Raw genomic sequence first — 14,275 nt, 5'->3', positions numbered from 1 at the left:
AAGGTAAGCAAATTTTGGGGACTAAACAAGTGACAGTGACCCTTTGAGATTCATTGTGATGCGCATAAATCAGTTTATATGAAGGAAAACACATACTCTTTAAAGTATATAGAAGTTTATATGAACTTTCTTACTAAGAATAAAATAGTAATTAAAACACTAATAATGCATTTAATTTTAGCTTCCTAAAACTGACAGTATCTAGACAGTTTAATAAAAAGAAACTAAGTAAAACATAAATATTCAACTTGCTCAAATACATGCACATACTCAGGTTTAAAGGCAAATGTAAATTACATGAACCAATAACTCATCAAACACAATATTAAATACTTTCTGGAATAAACATGAATATTATTGATTGGCTCAGGAGTGAATTGTCATCTAAACTATAAGAATAAACAATGAATAAAATTCCAGAAATGAAAAGTACAAAACAATACAGATCATGCAGAGAAATATTATTATGCAGAGAAACTGGTTATTCACTAAGGTTCTGACATGAAGTTTTAAATAAATGGTGATTTGGTGTTCATTTTTCTTTTCCAAAAGTCCTGGGGAAATGCATGACTTAAGTCTTGTAATTACGATGCTCTGTGTGCTCCTCTGAAGCTTTGACTTTGAGCACAGAAAGTTAATTGAAGTACGAGACAAACAAGTGATCAGTTCTGTAAAAAGAAAACCTCAGTACAGCCAAGAAAAAAGTGAACTGAGAAAAGTTGATAATGTTGTGCTGAAATTACACATTTTCTATTGTCCAGAGCAGTAAAAAAGTCTGCACAAAGCTGACTTTTAAAAAATTACAGTTTAAATAATGTTTGGGTTTCTTTGTTTGTTTGTTTGCCAGGGAAAAGGCCATCATACCATGTTGTCTCCCTCTTCTTTCATTGTGACATAGATCAACAGCACGCCACAAGGGTCTGATCCTAGTCATCTGAATTCAAGAAGAGTTTTCTCATTGGTACAAATAGGAATAGTCTCAGGCCCTAACATAGGAACTGGTTCAGAAGGATGGAGGAATTTGCAGCATCATGTTATTCTAAACTGCCATTTTACTCTTTACATTCCTTGCATCACCAACCGCAGAAAACATACATCTGCGTGTTTCAAACAAAACTGGTCTCTATTAAGTGATCTTTATTTACTAGAATTAATTTTACCCATGCTTTAGCCTCAATAGAGTTAGACTGTGGCACTTAGCGACAGCTCTGAATAAGTGGTAGTGTAGTCCTGCACAGCCTTACCGGGAGCTCTGGGAGCGATTGTGTTTTAGGAGGCGCAATCCTTAAACTGTGATTGTCCCTGGCCCTTTCATGGTAAGCAAGCAGGATAGACTATGTATGTCTTCTTTCTCTCCCACACACTTGTGCTAGGGCGAGGGGAATCCTGGCACATGGAGAGCAGGAATGCTATAGTATCTTGTACAGCTGACTCTTCCACATGGCAAAATACTATCAGAGAGCTCAGAGTTACTTAGTACACTGCACTGATTAGAGTTGTGCATGAAAGATCTGAAGCTTCTGTATCTCATTAAATGCAATTATCCACCTCAGATGAATTTCCCAGAGTGAAAAACAATGCAGAACTTGATCAAAAAAAAAAAAAATCCAACCAAACGAAAAGGAACTTTCCAAATGTATATCGTCTTAAGGGATTTGCAAATGTTGGTAGATGCTTTTGAAGGCAGTCTGGGAATTGTAATAAATTCCTTTCTGAGAAGTCACTGGCCCCATGAACAAAAGAGAACATTGCTTTAGGCCATTAAAGTTGGCACAGAACACAAAGTATTCTAGGGCACAGAGCAGGAGGGGGAAAAAATCACTCATCCTTAGTCCAAGGTTCAAGGGATTTTTTCCAACAACCACCTGTTATATATAAAGGATGACATATGTTATAAATTGCTGAGCATTGTGTTGTACTGTACTATATATCACTCTGTTACTCCAAGACACTTTCTTAGTTCAGCTGCCTTTTTTTCCATCTGTTGAATGTTCCAGTGCCACTGTCTTCTGTTCGACTGGAGTTTGTTCAGTTGACAATGCAAACGTTTTAGAATAGCATCACTTCTTTTATTCTGTACCTAATAAAATAGAATAAATACATCTGAGGGCTGTTTGCAGGTAACAAATGAAACACAAAGATTCAGACTAATGTAGCTGGCAGGGTCTACGGTCAGGAAAACTGCACTGCTCTGGCAAACGTTGATTTGGACAGAAAAGACTATAGACGATACAAAGAGTAGAGGGTGAAGATACTTTTTAATTCCTCAAAAACTGGATTTGACAGTAACTTAGGTTACTAGAGAAATAAGTTAGATCAGCGGGTCTCAAACTGTGGGTCAGGACCCCAAAGTGGGTCATGGTCCTATTTTAATGAGGCCGCCAGGCCCAGCATTAGATATGCAGGGAAGCAGCGCTAAAGCTGAAGCCCTAGTTCCAGCACCACCTGGGGGGACAGGGCTCAGGCTGTGGCCCCCTCTCCACCCCACCCTGGGCACCAGGGCTTGGGCTGTAGTAACTTTGTTGTCAGAAGGGGCTCATGGTGCAATGAAGTTTGGGAACGCCTGAGTTAGATGATCTCTTTATAGTCTCCAATATTCATATTATGCAACCAACCAAATGCTTTGCTAACTTTGGCCTAGGAGTTCTCCATCCAAACACCTCATAGACCAAGGCATTTGCCTTGTGGAACTTTCTCGACTTTTAACAAAAAAGGATACCCTCAAAGGGGATGTGTGTGTGTGTGTGTGTGTGTGTGTGTGTGCTTTGTGTTTTAGAGTGGTTTTTTTTCAGATTCCCCTTTCCTCTGAGACCTACAGAGCTCACAGTCCAAATAACTTAAAGAAAATGGAAAGTAACCCCAGGATCAGAGTTAATCTTCATCCCACAACAGTCATAAATTAAATATTAACTGACTGGAATATAAAGGGCATTAATTACATTTATTCTGATAACCTAATGTTTTACAAAGTGCTTTCAGATGACCTAAAACTCCTCCTCTATCTTTCTCAGACGGATTTTGTCATGATAATAAAGTCTGTTTTCAGATGCCGAAGAACAGAGAGTTGACCTAGGGTCTTAAAATGGTTGTGTTTTAGTTTTCAGTTTAAGAATTTTCTCCTGTTCCTTGTAATCTGAAAAAATTCCCCTCTCTCCCTTCCATATTGTAGTGCTCTATTGAGCTAGTCTCAAATCTGTTCAAAACCTTTATATTATCAGGCTTTGAATCAGATCATTACATTTTATGGCATTTAATTTGCCTAATGAGACAAAGGATATGAAAGTCTGAGGCTCAACACCTCTCAGATGTACTTTTGAATATCACTCAACTATTTAAACAGATAACTTCATAACGATTAATAATACTGTCTGGGCAGATAGCAAATTACGAGTAGTCGTGCTCTCTCTACTTTACAACCAGCTCAAATTTTGAAGGTGCTCAGGAAGGCCATTTTCTTGGTGCAATTGATTCTTCCATTGGTTAGATATCAGGTACCATAGCACAAGCAATGAACAGTCAAGACAGAAACAAGTAGTAAACTGTTTTAGGTAAATTGTGCATACTATCCCATTGCAGACTCTTTTTTAAAATTCCCAATATTACCTCCTTTCCCCAAACATCTTAAACTTGACACCTATAAAGAGCAACTTCTAGAAACAGCAAGTGTTACAAGTTCAGCAATCTCTTCATTCACTTTCAGAAGAAGGCAAAAGAGAAGTGATCGACATTATTCTAAGATCTCATGGCTGAATTCCTTCCTAGAACGTTGCGGAGGAAAATGCTGATGACTAAAATGTTTCCCTTGCTCTCAAAAATTCAAATATCAGCTCTCAAGGTTAGATGAGTTCTACCAATATTAAATATTCTTCAGGATTTGAGTCTAATGGTGTTATCATTGGTTAATGTATATGCTTGGATATGTAGCAACCTGTTTAGTAAAATATTTTACAACTTCAGCTACAATTTGTCTATTCTGTCATATGACTGTAATTATATTCTAGTCAAATAACTCTAAACCTTACCTCAATCTCTTTTCTAAGTTTAGCATGCACTTTTTTCTCTTCTTCAAGCAATTTTTTCTTTTCATTGATAGACTCTTTTACCATAGTAACTTCCTCTATTAAATGTGTAATTTCTTCCTGAAGATACAAGTGGGAATTAAAAACAAAAAAACCCCAAACCTCATTTGTAAAACAAAGATAACTCTAGTACAAATGGTTTACCTTCTGTAATGTCATTTTAACAATCTGTTTGCATAAGCATTGACTTTAGCTAAAGAAATAAGTTCAACAATTTAAAAGTTTGACTTAAATATACTTCCTGCCTACCTAGCAAATCATATGTATTGATATAGTTACAAAAACTACACCGTAATATTGCTCAGGGACATGACTACAGCTACAGGGATGCAACAATTTGAATTTATCTAGCACACTATTGCAAAAGTATTTAGAAGTGTGCATATATACAAGACTAATAGTCAACTTTAAAAATTCAGTCATGGGGAAAAATGTGCATAATATGTGAACTACATTCTCCTCCCATGTGAAATCTAATGCTAATGGAATTATGGCTATTCTGTTTATCAAAGTGTAAGCAGGGAATGAGCTCTCCCCTGACATCTAGTGATGAGCTGGGGGAAAAAGACTTGAGGACCCCACTGTATTTATATGAACACACCTACTCTGCCTCGGTGTTCAGCAGACAAACTGTGTTGCCAAAGTGATCAATTTTGGCTGGTGTTGGGTTACAAATCACTTTAGCATTGAGTGCAGGGGTAAAGAAATGTTATCCTTATTGTAACGGACAGCAGAACTGTGCTTAGCACGTGCTGATTGAGGGAGTCACCCTCAACTGAACTGCACTTGCTAAGCAGCGGATAGAGATGCCAAATCTCAATGAAAGGGGAGAGGGAGTGGGGACAGTTGTTCTTACTGGTGGCGTGGGTTCTTTCTAAGTGTCTTAGATGCTATTTGACACTCCCCTCCCCACTTTTTAAAGACAGAGCTGATTAAATTCAGTTGAGAGTCTTTTGATTTTTTAAGCGATTGCTACAGCTGAAGTCTCTGAAAACCAGTTCTAAATGCTAATCCTTAGGCCAGGTCTACACTACAGTGGCACAGTTGTGCCCATGCTGCATTTTAAGTGTAGACCTGCTCTTAGACCTGCTGTGGGGCAGCATTTCAGCAAAACAGCCTGCAGTAGCTGTGAGATCCCCCATGAATTACTGAAATCACTGAGAGCTGGGTTAGGTGGTGGGACCTCAAGACATAGTGTCTCAGAGGTTACAGCAGAGCTACAGGTGGCAGCAGAGAAAGCGATGGTGTAGCGGCCAATGGGGGTAGAGCGAACGGCAGTGCAGTGACGGCAGCGGGCAGGGATACAGAGCGAACGGTGACAGCTGTGAGCCAATTGCAGTGGCTATGGCTCTAGGTCTTTGCTGAAAAAGGACAGCAACTGCGAGTGGGGTGCAGTGGAGGGAGAGGGGAGTGGCTTGTTAAAGGAACATTTGTTTGTGGGACTTTCACACTGTCAGGTGAGAACCTGGGGCGAAGGACACTGCCCAGTGTACTCTGGGGTGGGATGATCACATGATCACCTGCTTTTGAATATGGTTGTGGTGTTTTCCCAAACTAATGCTTGGCTCCTTTTCCCTTTTAATAAAAGTTCTTGTTTGTTATACATAGATTCAGTGCTTGTGACTGCGGACGTATTGCCTCTTAAAGGCGCCTGGAGGTGGTGTTCAATTTTCCCAGATTACTGGGTGGGGGTTCAAGCCAGTTCTGTTTTATAGCGTTAAGATAAACCCCTAAATAGTGAACCTGGCCCTTGTTGCTGCCGACTCCACCTGGCAGAAGGGTCACATTTGTAAATGGATTTACATGTAATAAATCATTTCTCATTTATTGTAATTTTCTATGATAATGCTCAAATAGCAATGTCGCCTACATAACTAAATGATTTCTAATAAAAAAACTGGTTTCTATACAGAGTTCATTCTCAGAGAAGAAAGAGGGGATTACAACAAGATAAAACCTTCATTCTACATAGGCTTTTTATTGTAGAAAAGCCACATGGAATTTAAAGTATATGCAATCACAAGCGACAGAATGAAAGCAGAACAATTAATAGGGTATACAGGCAGCAAACAGAGAGCATATCTTCCATGTTCCTCTTTATAGCACCAGATGTGAATATAGATGTATATATACATTTACATAAACCTTAAATTCTAAGGTTCACTGCGGTTCGCTGTCCCAGGCCAATGGGGGCTGCAGGAAGCGGCGCGAGCAAGGGATGTGCTGGCCACGGCTTCCCGCCACCCCCATTGGCCTGGGACGGCAAACCGTGGCCAGTGGGAGCCACGATCGGCCGAACCTGCCGACGCAGCAGGTAAACAAACTGGCCCGGCCCACCAGGGTGCTTACCCTGGCGAGCAGCGTGCCAGAGGTTGCCAACCCCTGCTATAGTGCATATAATCACTTGATCACCTATGTAATATACACTTTTGCCACTATAGATCTTGGGGGGGGCGTACAGATTATGGCATATTTGAACAATTGTAAAAGTTCAATGCCATTTATGTAAGAAAGAGACACTAAACCCTGAACAAACTTAGCCCTTACATAAGCAAGTGCAACCCCATTGTAGTCAGTATGAGACATAACCTTCCTATGACAAGTCTTAATTTTGTCCATTAATCTTGTTGCAAGACTTGGTTTATTATGATAATTTGTTTTTTTCAGTCTGAGAGCTGTAGGTTTAATCTAATCTCACATTACTGTTATAGTAGTGTAACTCCATTCTCCAGTGAAGTTACTTCTGATTTATGCCAGTGTAAATTACATCAGAATTAGACTCTGTGATTCTAAGACAATTTCAAATATGAAGTTACTTAGTTTTCCTCTATAGCTGTACATTTTTTCAGCTCAGACTGCTTTAACTTTTACAAATGTAATAAAGCATTAAAATTACACACACACACACACACACACACACAATTGCTGGAGATTATACATATCAAAATTGATGTTTTTTCTCCTTCTCCCTTCTTCTGTCATCTTTTCTCACCCCTTCACCTTCTGTTCTCACATAGCTCAAGTACAATTTGTTACCAACTAAACACTGTGCTGTTCGCTGACAGTAGTAATGTAGTAACATTTACAGGGATATACAGTGTGTATTCTGAAAAGTGTATATGTAGGTTTATCCAAGACCTTGCAGTATCCTACAAATAACAGTGGAGGCAACTGATGCATTTTAGCTGACAGCACTGTAGTTTTTTCACAGCCAAGTTAATGTTATTATATCAGGTGAACTTAGCTTTTGGAATCAAACATCAAGAATAGTGGCTGGTACCATTTTTACTATAAACTAAGATCACCATTTACTCTATCTAGCTTGGGCAATGAACCCAGATATTACACATTTCCACACACCATAGCAAGCACTGCAAAGCTAGACCAGATTATTATTTAAAATTGTAAAATATTTTTGTACACAATAGGAAAGGTATTTAGAAACAGAAACATCTGACCTGCACTTGTTTTATAACTTGTCCTTCAGGATTCTGGAGGTCATTCATTAATTCTTCTTTCTTTGTCTTTAGCTCTTTAACCATGTCTTGTTTTTTAGCAAGTTCGAGCATAACTGGCATTTTGCTTTCTGCTTCCCAATAACGCTCTTTATGAGCCATTATTTTCTCATGATATGCACCATTTCTTGCAAGCATCATCTCAAATTCTTCTTGTGCTGCTTCCGTGTCAAGTTTCAGCTTTATCTTTTCAGCATATAGGGATCTGACTTGGGACTCCAGACTTTCACAGTGATATTTTGTAGTTTCTATGTCATCATCTTGCTGATAAATTTGCCTTTCTGTTGCCTTTGTTTCTAATAAAGCAGACTCCATTTGTTTTTCAAGTTCTTGAAGCTCAGCCTGTAAAATATTGTAATATTCTCCTATCAGTGGAAAGCCAATGTTTGGGAGTATAGCAGCAAGCTATTGAAACAATATCATCTACATTTAGTTAACAGAATTCGTTCTTTTCATTTAATACAGAACACACAATAAAGAAATCTATGCAACTTAAAAATAGTTTGAATCGAAGAGATCACCAGAGTTCCATTTCCTAAAATCATCACCAAGAGACATGATAGGTGATAATATCTGAGGCTTTATCGGATTGGTCTTAAAGATAAGTGTACATGAAATTTGTTATCTTTCAAATGGGTTCAGTTTCCTCATATTCAGATGATGTATAGTGGGATGTGTCAGAGACCCTAACCGTATCAGTCTCCCTAATGTTTTATCTAAACTAGGAGTTTAGGCCAAACTAAAGTCGACTGCTTTTCCTATTGCAGATGCGGGGTAAAATCAGGAGACAACAGACTAAAACCAAGGTAAAGGTGTCACTCTGCATCTATATTAGGAAAAGTGGCTGAGTTAATTGGGTTTAGCTACCTCAATTCGATCTAGATTCTTACACTGCTCTCATCACCATAATATCTGAGGGCCTTCCAATAATACATTAAGTGACATGAATAACATCTGTCAGGTGTAGTTTGTTCTCTCTTTCTCATGTTCTCCCGAGGGGGAGAATTGCATGTGCAGTGTAAAGTTTTTGTGTGTGTTTTTTTTGGTTTAGGTATGGAGTTTTGTAAAAATGTATGGGCTGCTATGTGTTTATTTTAGGTCAAGGAAGTATGCCTTTCACTTGCAGTGGGAGGTAGTGATGGTCCTTAGTTCCTGTCAACTTATGTTAACTCACATCTTCCTAGCATCAACCACTTTTTCCTAGTCTAGATAAGCCTAAATCTTGTGATCTCCAGGACTTTTAGAAGGTATTTGACTTAGTACCACCTGACATTCCGAGGAAAAAAATAGCAATATACAAAATCACATATTAAATTGATCAAAAACTGGCTAAGTGATTCATCTAAAAAGTAGTTTTAAATGGTGAATTGTCATCCAATGGCTCATCTCTAATGAGATACAACAGGGATCTGCTCTGGGCCCAATGCTATTCAATCTCTTTATCAGTAATCTGGAAGAAAATATAAAATCATCACTGGTAAAGTTTGTTGATGACACAATAATTGGTGGAGAGGTAAATGATGATAAAAACAGATTTCTATAGAGAGATCTCTACAGAGAGATCTCAATTTTGTGGTAAGCTGGGCTTACTCGATCAAAATGTTTTAATATAGCTAAATGCATGGTCATACATTTAGGAACCAAGAATGTAGGGCACATTAATAGGACTATGGGCTGTATTTTGGAAGGCTCAGAAATGGATTTAAGGGTCATGAGGACAACCAACTAAACACTGACTCACCTTGCAATGCAGATGCTAAGAGAGCAAATATGATTCTTAGAAGTATATGCAGGGGAATATCAAGTAGGAGCATGGTATTAACACCATACGCAACATTAGAGAGACTATTACTGGAATACTGTGTCCAGTTCTGGTGTCCACATTTTTAAAAGGATGTTGAAAAATAGTAAAGGGTTCAGAAAAGATCTATGAGAATGATTCAAGGTCTGGAAAATCTGCCTTACACTGAGAGTCTAAAGAAGTGAGATCTGTTTGGTTAATTCAAGAGAAGGTTAAGAGGTGATTTGATTAAGGTCTGTAAGTACCTACATGGAGAGAAGATTTCTGACAATAGAGGGCTCTTTAATTTAGCAGGCAAAGGCATAATGAGATCCGATGGCTGGAAGCTGAAACTAGACAAATTCAGACTAGAAGTAATTCGGAAATATTTAACAGTGAGGGTAATTATCCATTGGAACATCTTATCCAGGGCGGTGGTGGATTTTCTATCACTTTAAATCAAGCTGTAGCTCAGCCAGATTTATGGGCTTGATGTGGGAATCAGTTGATGAAATTCTATGGCCTTTGTTAAGTAAATTATCCTAGCTGATGATAATGGTGCCTTCTGGTCTTAATATCTATGAATAAAACTAGACTGGACTCAGCATTTGACAATATAAAATAAGGAACAATAATGAAATGGTAGTGATTGGCAAAATAACCTACTACTGTATGTCTTTTCCATCTCTGTTTACTCTGATGGTATCAGCAGGAGAGTGCATACCTACTCAAAGGCACACTGACTAGTGAAAATGCTGGAGGGATATCTATGTGGCTACAAGCACTAATGGTCTAAATTAAGTCACGTTGCTGTAAAGTTACTGACTCCACTTACAGTACTGAAGTCTCTAAAGTAAACAGCTGACAAGCTAAACCAAAAAGAATTAACTTAACAACATGTCCAGAAATTGAAGAGCTAATCATGAACACTATCATAAACATGTTCAATTTAGAATGCAGGCATGCTGTTAGGCAGGACTGTTACATGGAGGACCTGGATAACGGTATGAGGAGGGACATCAGCTATGAAGCTGAATTCCTTGACAGGACTAAGGAGAATGACCCTATATTGTTTATATAGAACTTTTTTCAAATCTTAGATTACAAGAGAGAAACTTTCAGTAGAACTGGCATCATCTCTGATCTACCAGCCATCTAGGATCGACAAGTGAAAGGTCCTAATGGCAAAGATCTTGAATTTTGGAGAAGAAACGACTGTTTTATGTGTTTTCTGTGAAATACACATAAGGAAGTAGAGTTAGAGATGTACATACAATCTTAATTTTGGTGTTTCCTGACTTTTGAGTACATAACTATTCAACCTTAACATTAATGCTAGCTTTTGTATGGAATGTTCTAGATTAAAAAAATTAAGAAACTAAAAGAAAATGAATGAGTGTAATTGTCCAGGACTTTGAAGCTCTGTGGGCTTCCCAAAAGTTGCATATAACCTGTGTAAATATTATAATCTAGAACTATTTGCTGCAACAATATCTCAATATTCTGCTGCATGCCCCTTAGGAAGTCTGCAGGAAGAGGCACCTCTCCTGCAGGTGATAAAAGCTTTAAAGGTATGCCAGACCCAGGTTCCCTCTGGTGAGCCATAAAAATTGTCTGCAGAAATGAATCCCTCTGCCATGTGCCCCAGAAGGTCTAAAGAATCATAGAATATCAGGGTTGGAAGGAACCTCAGGAGGTCATCCAGTCCAACCCCCTGCTCAAAGCAGGACCAATCCCCAGACAGATTTTTGCCCCAGATCCCTAAATGGCCCCCTCAAGGATGGAACTCACTTGATATTCCCCTGCCTATACTTCTAAGAATCATATTTGCTCTCTTAGCATATGCATTACAAGGTGAGTTAGTGTTTAACTGGTTGTCCTCATGACCCTTAAATCCATTTCTAAGCCTTCCAAAATACAGTCCATAATACTATTAACGTGCCCCACATTCTTGGTTCCTTAGAAGATCCAAAGGGGACTCCTCTCCTGTGCAACTTTAGAGCTCCCAAATTGGGGAAGGTGCAGGGGAGCTACTAAGGTAGATAGAGGATTGATAAGGTAATAAAGGGGCCTCTAACTTGTGCACCTAAAAAAAGACGGCAGGAGCCCATCGCTCAGTGGTGATTCTCCTTACTGATTTCAGCAGTACGGATGACTTGCCATTGAGTGTGAAACTTGGAAACTTGCATGGAGACTGAAGAAGTGGGTTTTTTACCCACAAAAGCTTATGGCCAAATAAATCTGTTAATCTTTAAGGTGCCACCGGACTCCTCATTGTTTTTAAGAATGGACTAACTGCCTTAACTTTGAATTAAGATACCCCAGAAAAATAGAGAAATATCAGCTTCCCTTATTCAGAGTAATACTTCCTTGTCTATTGTACTACATTGTAAATCCAACATTCTAAATTAGATCTTACCTGTAACTGAGAAAGAACTATTTTGCTTTTTTCTATTTCGGATGCTTGTGAATGTTGCTGTTCTGCTACTTGTTTTACAACTTCAATTAATGATGGAGAATTTTGCTTAGCCATTTCTAGACAAAAGGGTAGTATTGTAAGAACACAAAATAATATTGTTTTCACATAGTCTAGTTTGATTCCCATGTTAAACAGTTGATAAAGACAAAGGACAAAATATTCTTGGACTTACTCTTCATATAAGAACCCAGATCAATAAATTATTCCTCGTGGCCCATTTTTGATCATCAAGGAAACATAATTAATGGTCTGAAACTCAAAGGAAATGATGATAGAGGATTCAAAATCTATACTGCTGTGTTTCTTCTGTAAAACTAAATTTTTTCCTTTGTTGAGTGTTATAAATGTTCTTCCTGCTGGTTCATGGGGCAGATCCTCATCTGGTATGAACAGTCATAGCTGCATATGGTTGCAACGTGTGCTGAGGATCTGTTCCCATATTGTTTGCTTACAGTTCTAATGTAATTCTAACATTGCAACAGCCATATATGATTGATGCAATTTAATCATAAAGTCCTATTATATTTAGGGCTGTCAAGAGATTAAAAAAATTAATCTTGATTAATCGCGCGATTAAAAAAATTAATCGTGTGATTAATCACGCTGTTAAACAATAATAGAATACCATTTATATAAGTATTTGTGGATGTTTTCCACATTTTCAAATATATTTATTTCAATTACAACACAAAACAAAGTGTACAGTGCTCTCTTTATATTTATTTTTATTTTAAATATTTGCACTGTAGAAATAAGGGAAATAGTATTTTTCAATTCACTTAATACAAGTACTATAGTGCAATTTTTTTATCATGAAAGTTGAACTTATAAATGTAGAATTATGCACAAAAAATAACTGCATTCAAAAATAATACAATTTAAAACTTTAGTGCCTACAAGTCCACTCAGTCCTACTTCTCGTTCAGCCAATCGCTAAGACAAGTTTGTTTACATTTGCAGGAGATAATGCTGCCCGCTTCTTGTTTACAGTGTCACCTGAAAGTGAGAACAGGCATTCTCATGGCACTGTTGTAGCCAGGATTGCAAGATATTTATATGCCAGCTGTGCTAAAGATTCATATGTCCCTTCATGCTTCAACCACCCTTCCAGAGGACATGTGTCCATGCTGATGATGGGTTCTGCTCGATAACGATCCAAAGCAGTGCAGATCAATGCATGTTCATTTTCATCATCTGAGTCAGATGCCACCACCAGAAGGTTGATTTTTTTTTGGTGGTTTGGGTTCTTCAGTTTCTGCATTGGAGTGTTGCTCTTTTAAGACTTCTAACAGCATGCTCCACACCCCGTCCCAATCAGATTTTGGAAGGCACTTCAGATTCTTAAAATTTGGGTCAAGTTCTGTAGCTATCTTTAGAAATTATCTTTAGAAATGTCACATTGGTACCTTCTTTGTGTTTTATCAAATCTGCAGTGAAAGTGTTCTTAAAAGGAACAACATGCTAGGTCATCATCCGAGACTGCTATAACGTGAAATATATGGCAGAATGTGGGTAAAACACAGAGTAGGAGACATACAATTCTCCCCCAAGGAGTTTAGTCACAAATTTAATTAACACATTATTTTTTAACGAGCGTCATCAACATGGAAGCATGTCCTTTGCAATGGCGGCCAAAGCATGAAGAGGCATATGAATGTTTAGCATATCCAGAACATAAATACCTTGTATTGCTGGCTACAAAAGTGCCATGTGAACGTCTGTTCTCACTTTCAGGTGCCATTGTAAATAAGAAGCGGGCAGCATTATCTCCCGTAAATGTAAACAAACTTATTTTTCTTAGCAATTGGCTGTACAAGAAGTAGGACTGAGTGGACTTGTAGGCGCTAAAGTTTTACATTGTTTTGTTTTTGAATGCAGTTATGTAACAAAAAAAATCTACATTTGTAAGGTGTGCTTTCACGATAAAGAGATTGCACTACAGTACTTGTATGCGGTGAATTTAAAATTATTATTTGTTTATCATTTTTATAGTGCAAATATTTATAATAAAAATAATATAAAGTGAGCACTGTACACTTGTGCACTTTGTATTCTGTGTTGTAATTGAAATCGATATATTTTAAAATGTAGAAAAACATCCAACATATTTAATAAATTTCAGTTGGTATTCTATTGTTTAACTGTGTGATTAAAACTGCGATTAATCACGATTAATTTTTTGAGTCAATCACGCAAGTTAACTGTGATTAAGCGACAGGCCTAATTTTATTGCTTATTTACCCCTTTATCCCTTCTTCAGGTAAAACAAAAAACAGGAAAAACTGAAAAGAAGACACAGTAGTGAAACAATAATAGAGAACACAATGTGTTTGTCAGATTGACTTTATTTACAACCATTTACCTGAAGCCTATTGATATTGTTTGTATCACTTCAAATAAAGGTTAATTAAATACAGAAAAT

At 37.7% G+C, this 14,275-nt stretch overlaps 1 protein-coding gene across 1 annotated transcript; it reads right to left on the bottom strand.

The window, feature by feature from the left end:
- Window positions 1-1,930: 1,930 nt before the first annotated feature.
- Window positions 1,931-11,907, bottom strand: LOC113406479 (coiled-coil domain-containing protein 122-like). Its single transcript, XM_026651665.1, has 4 exons — window positions 11,794-11,907; window positions 7,538-7,936; window positions 4,023-4,139; window positions 1,931-2,080 (listed from the first exon to the last, which is right to left on the bottom strand). Exons 1-4 carry the CDS (start codon window positions 11,905-11,907, stop codon window positions 1,931-1,933), a joined length of 780 nt encoding a protein of 259 aa, XP_026507450.1.
- Between the last annotated feature and the right edge of the window lie 2,368 nt (window positions 11,908-14,275).

This window comes from Terrapene carolina, unplaced genomic scaffold (genome assembly GCF_002925995.2).
Source record: "Terrapene carolina triunguis isolate 2854851 unplaced genomic scaffold, T_m_triunguis-2.0 Scaffold18, whole genome shotgun sequence".
In the NCBI taxonomy this organism is placed as follows: Eukaryota; Metazoa; Chordata; order Testudines; family Emydidae; genus Terrapene; species Terrapene triunguis.
The sequence above is the reverse complement of the archived record's forward strand: the minus strand, read 5'-3'. Positions and strand labels throughout refer to the sequence as shown.

Excerpts from the sequence above, each read along its gene's own strand:
- LOC113406479 (XM_026651665.1), bottom strand. The coding sequence starts at position 11,907 with ATGGCTAAGCAAAATTCTCCATCATTAATTGAAGTTGTAAAACAAGTA. Across the intron at positions 7,937-11,793 it reads TAGTTCTTTCTCAGTTACAG|GCTGAGCTTCAAGAACTTGA; the intron begins GTAAGATCTAAT and ends AATATTTTACAG. Across the intron at positions 4,140-7,537 it reads AAGTTATAAAACAAGTGCAG|GAAGAAATTACACATTTAAT; the intron begins GTCAGATGTTTC and ends TTGTATCTTCAG.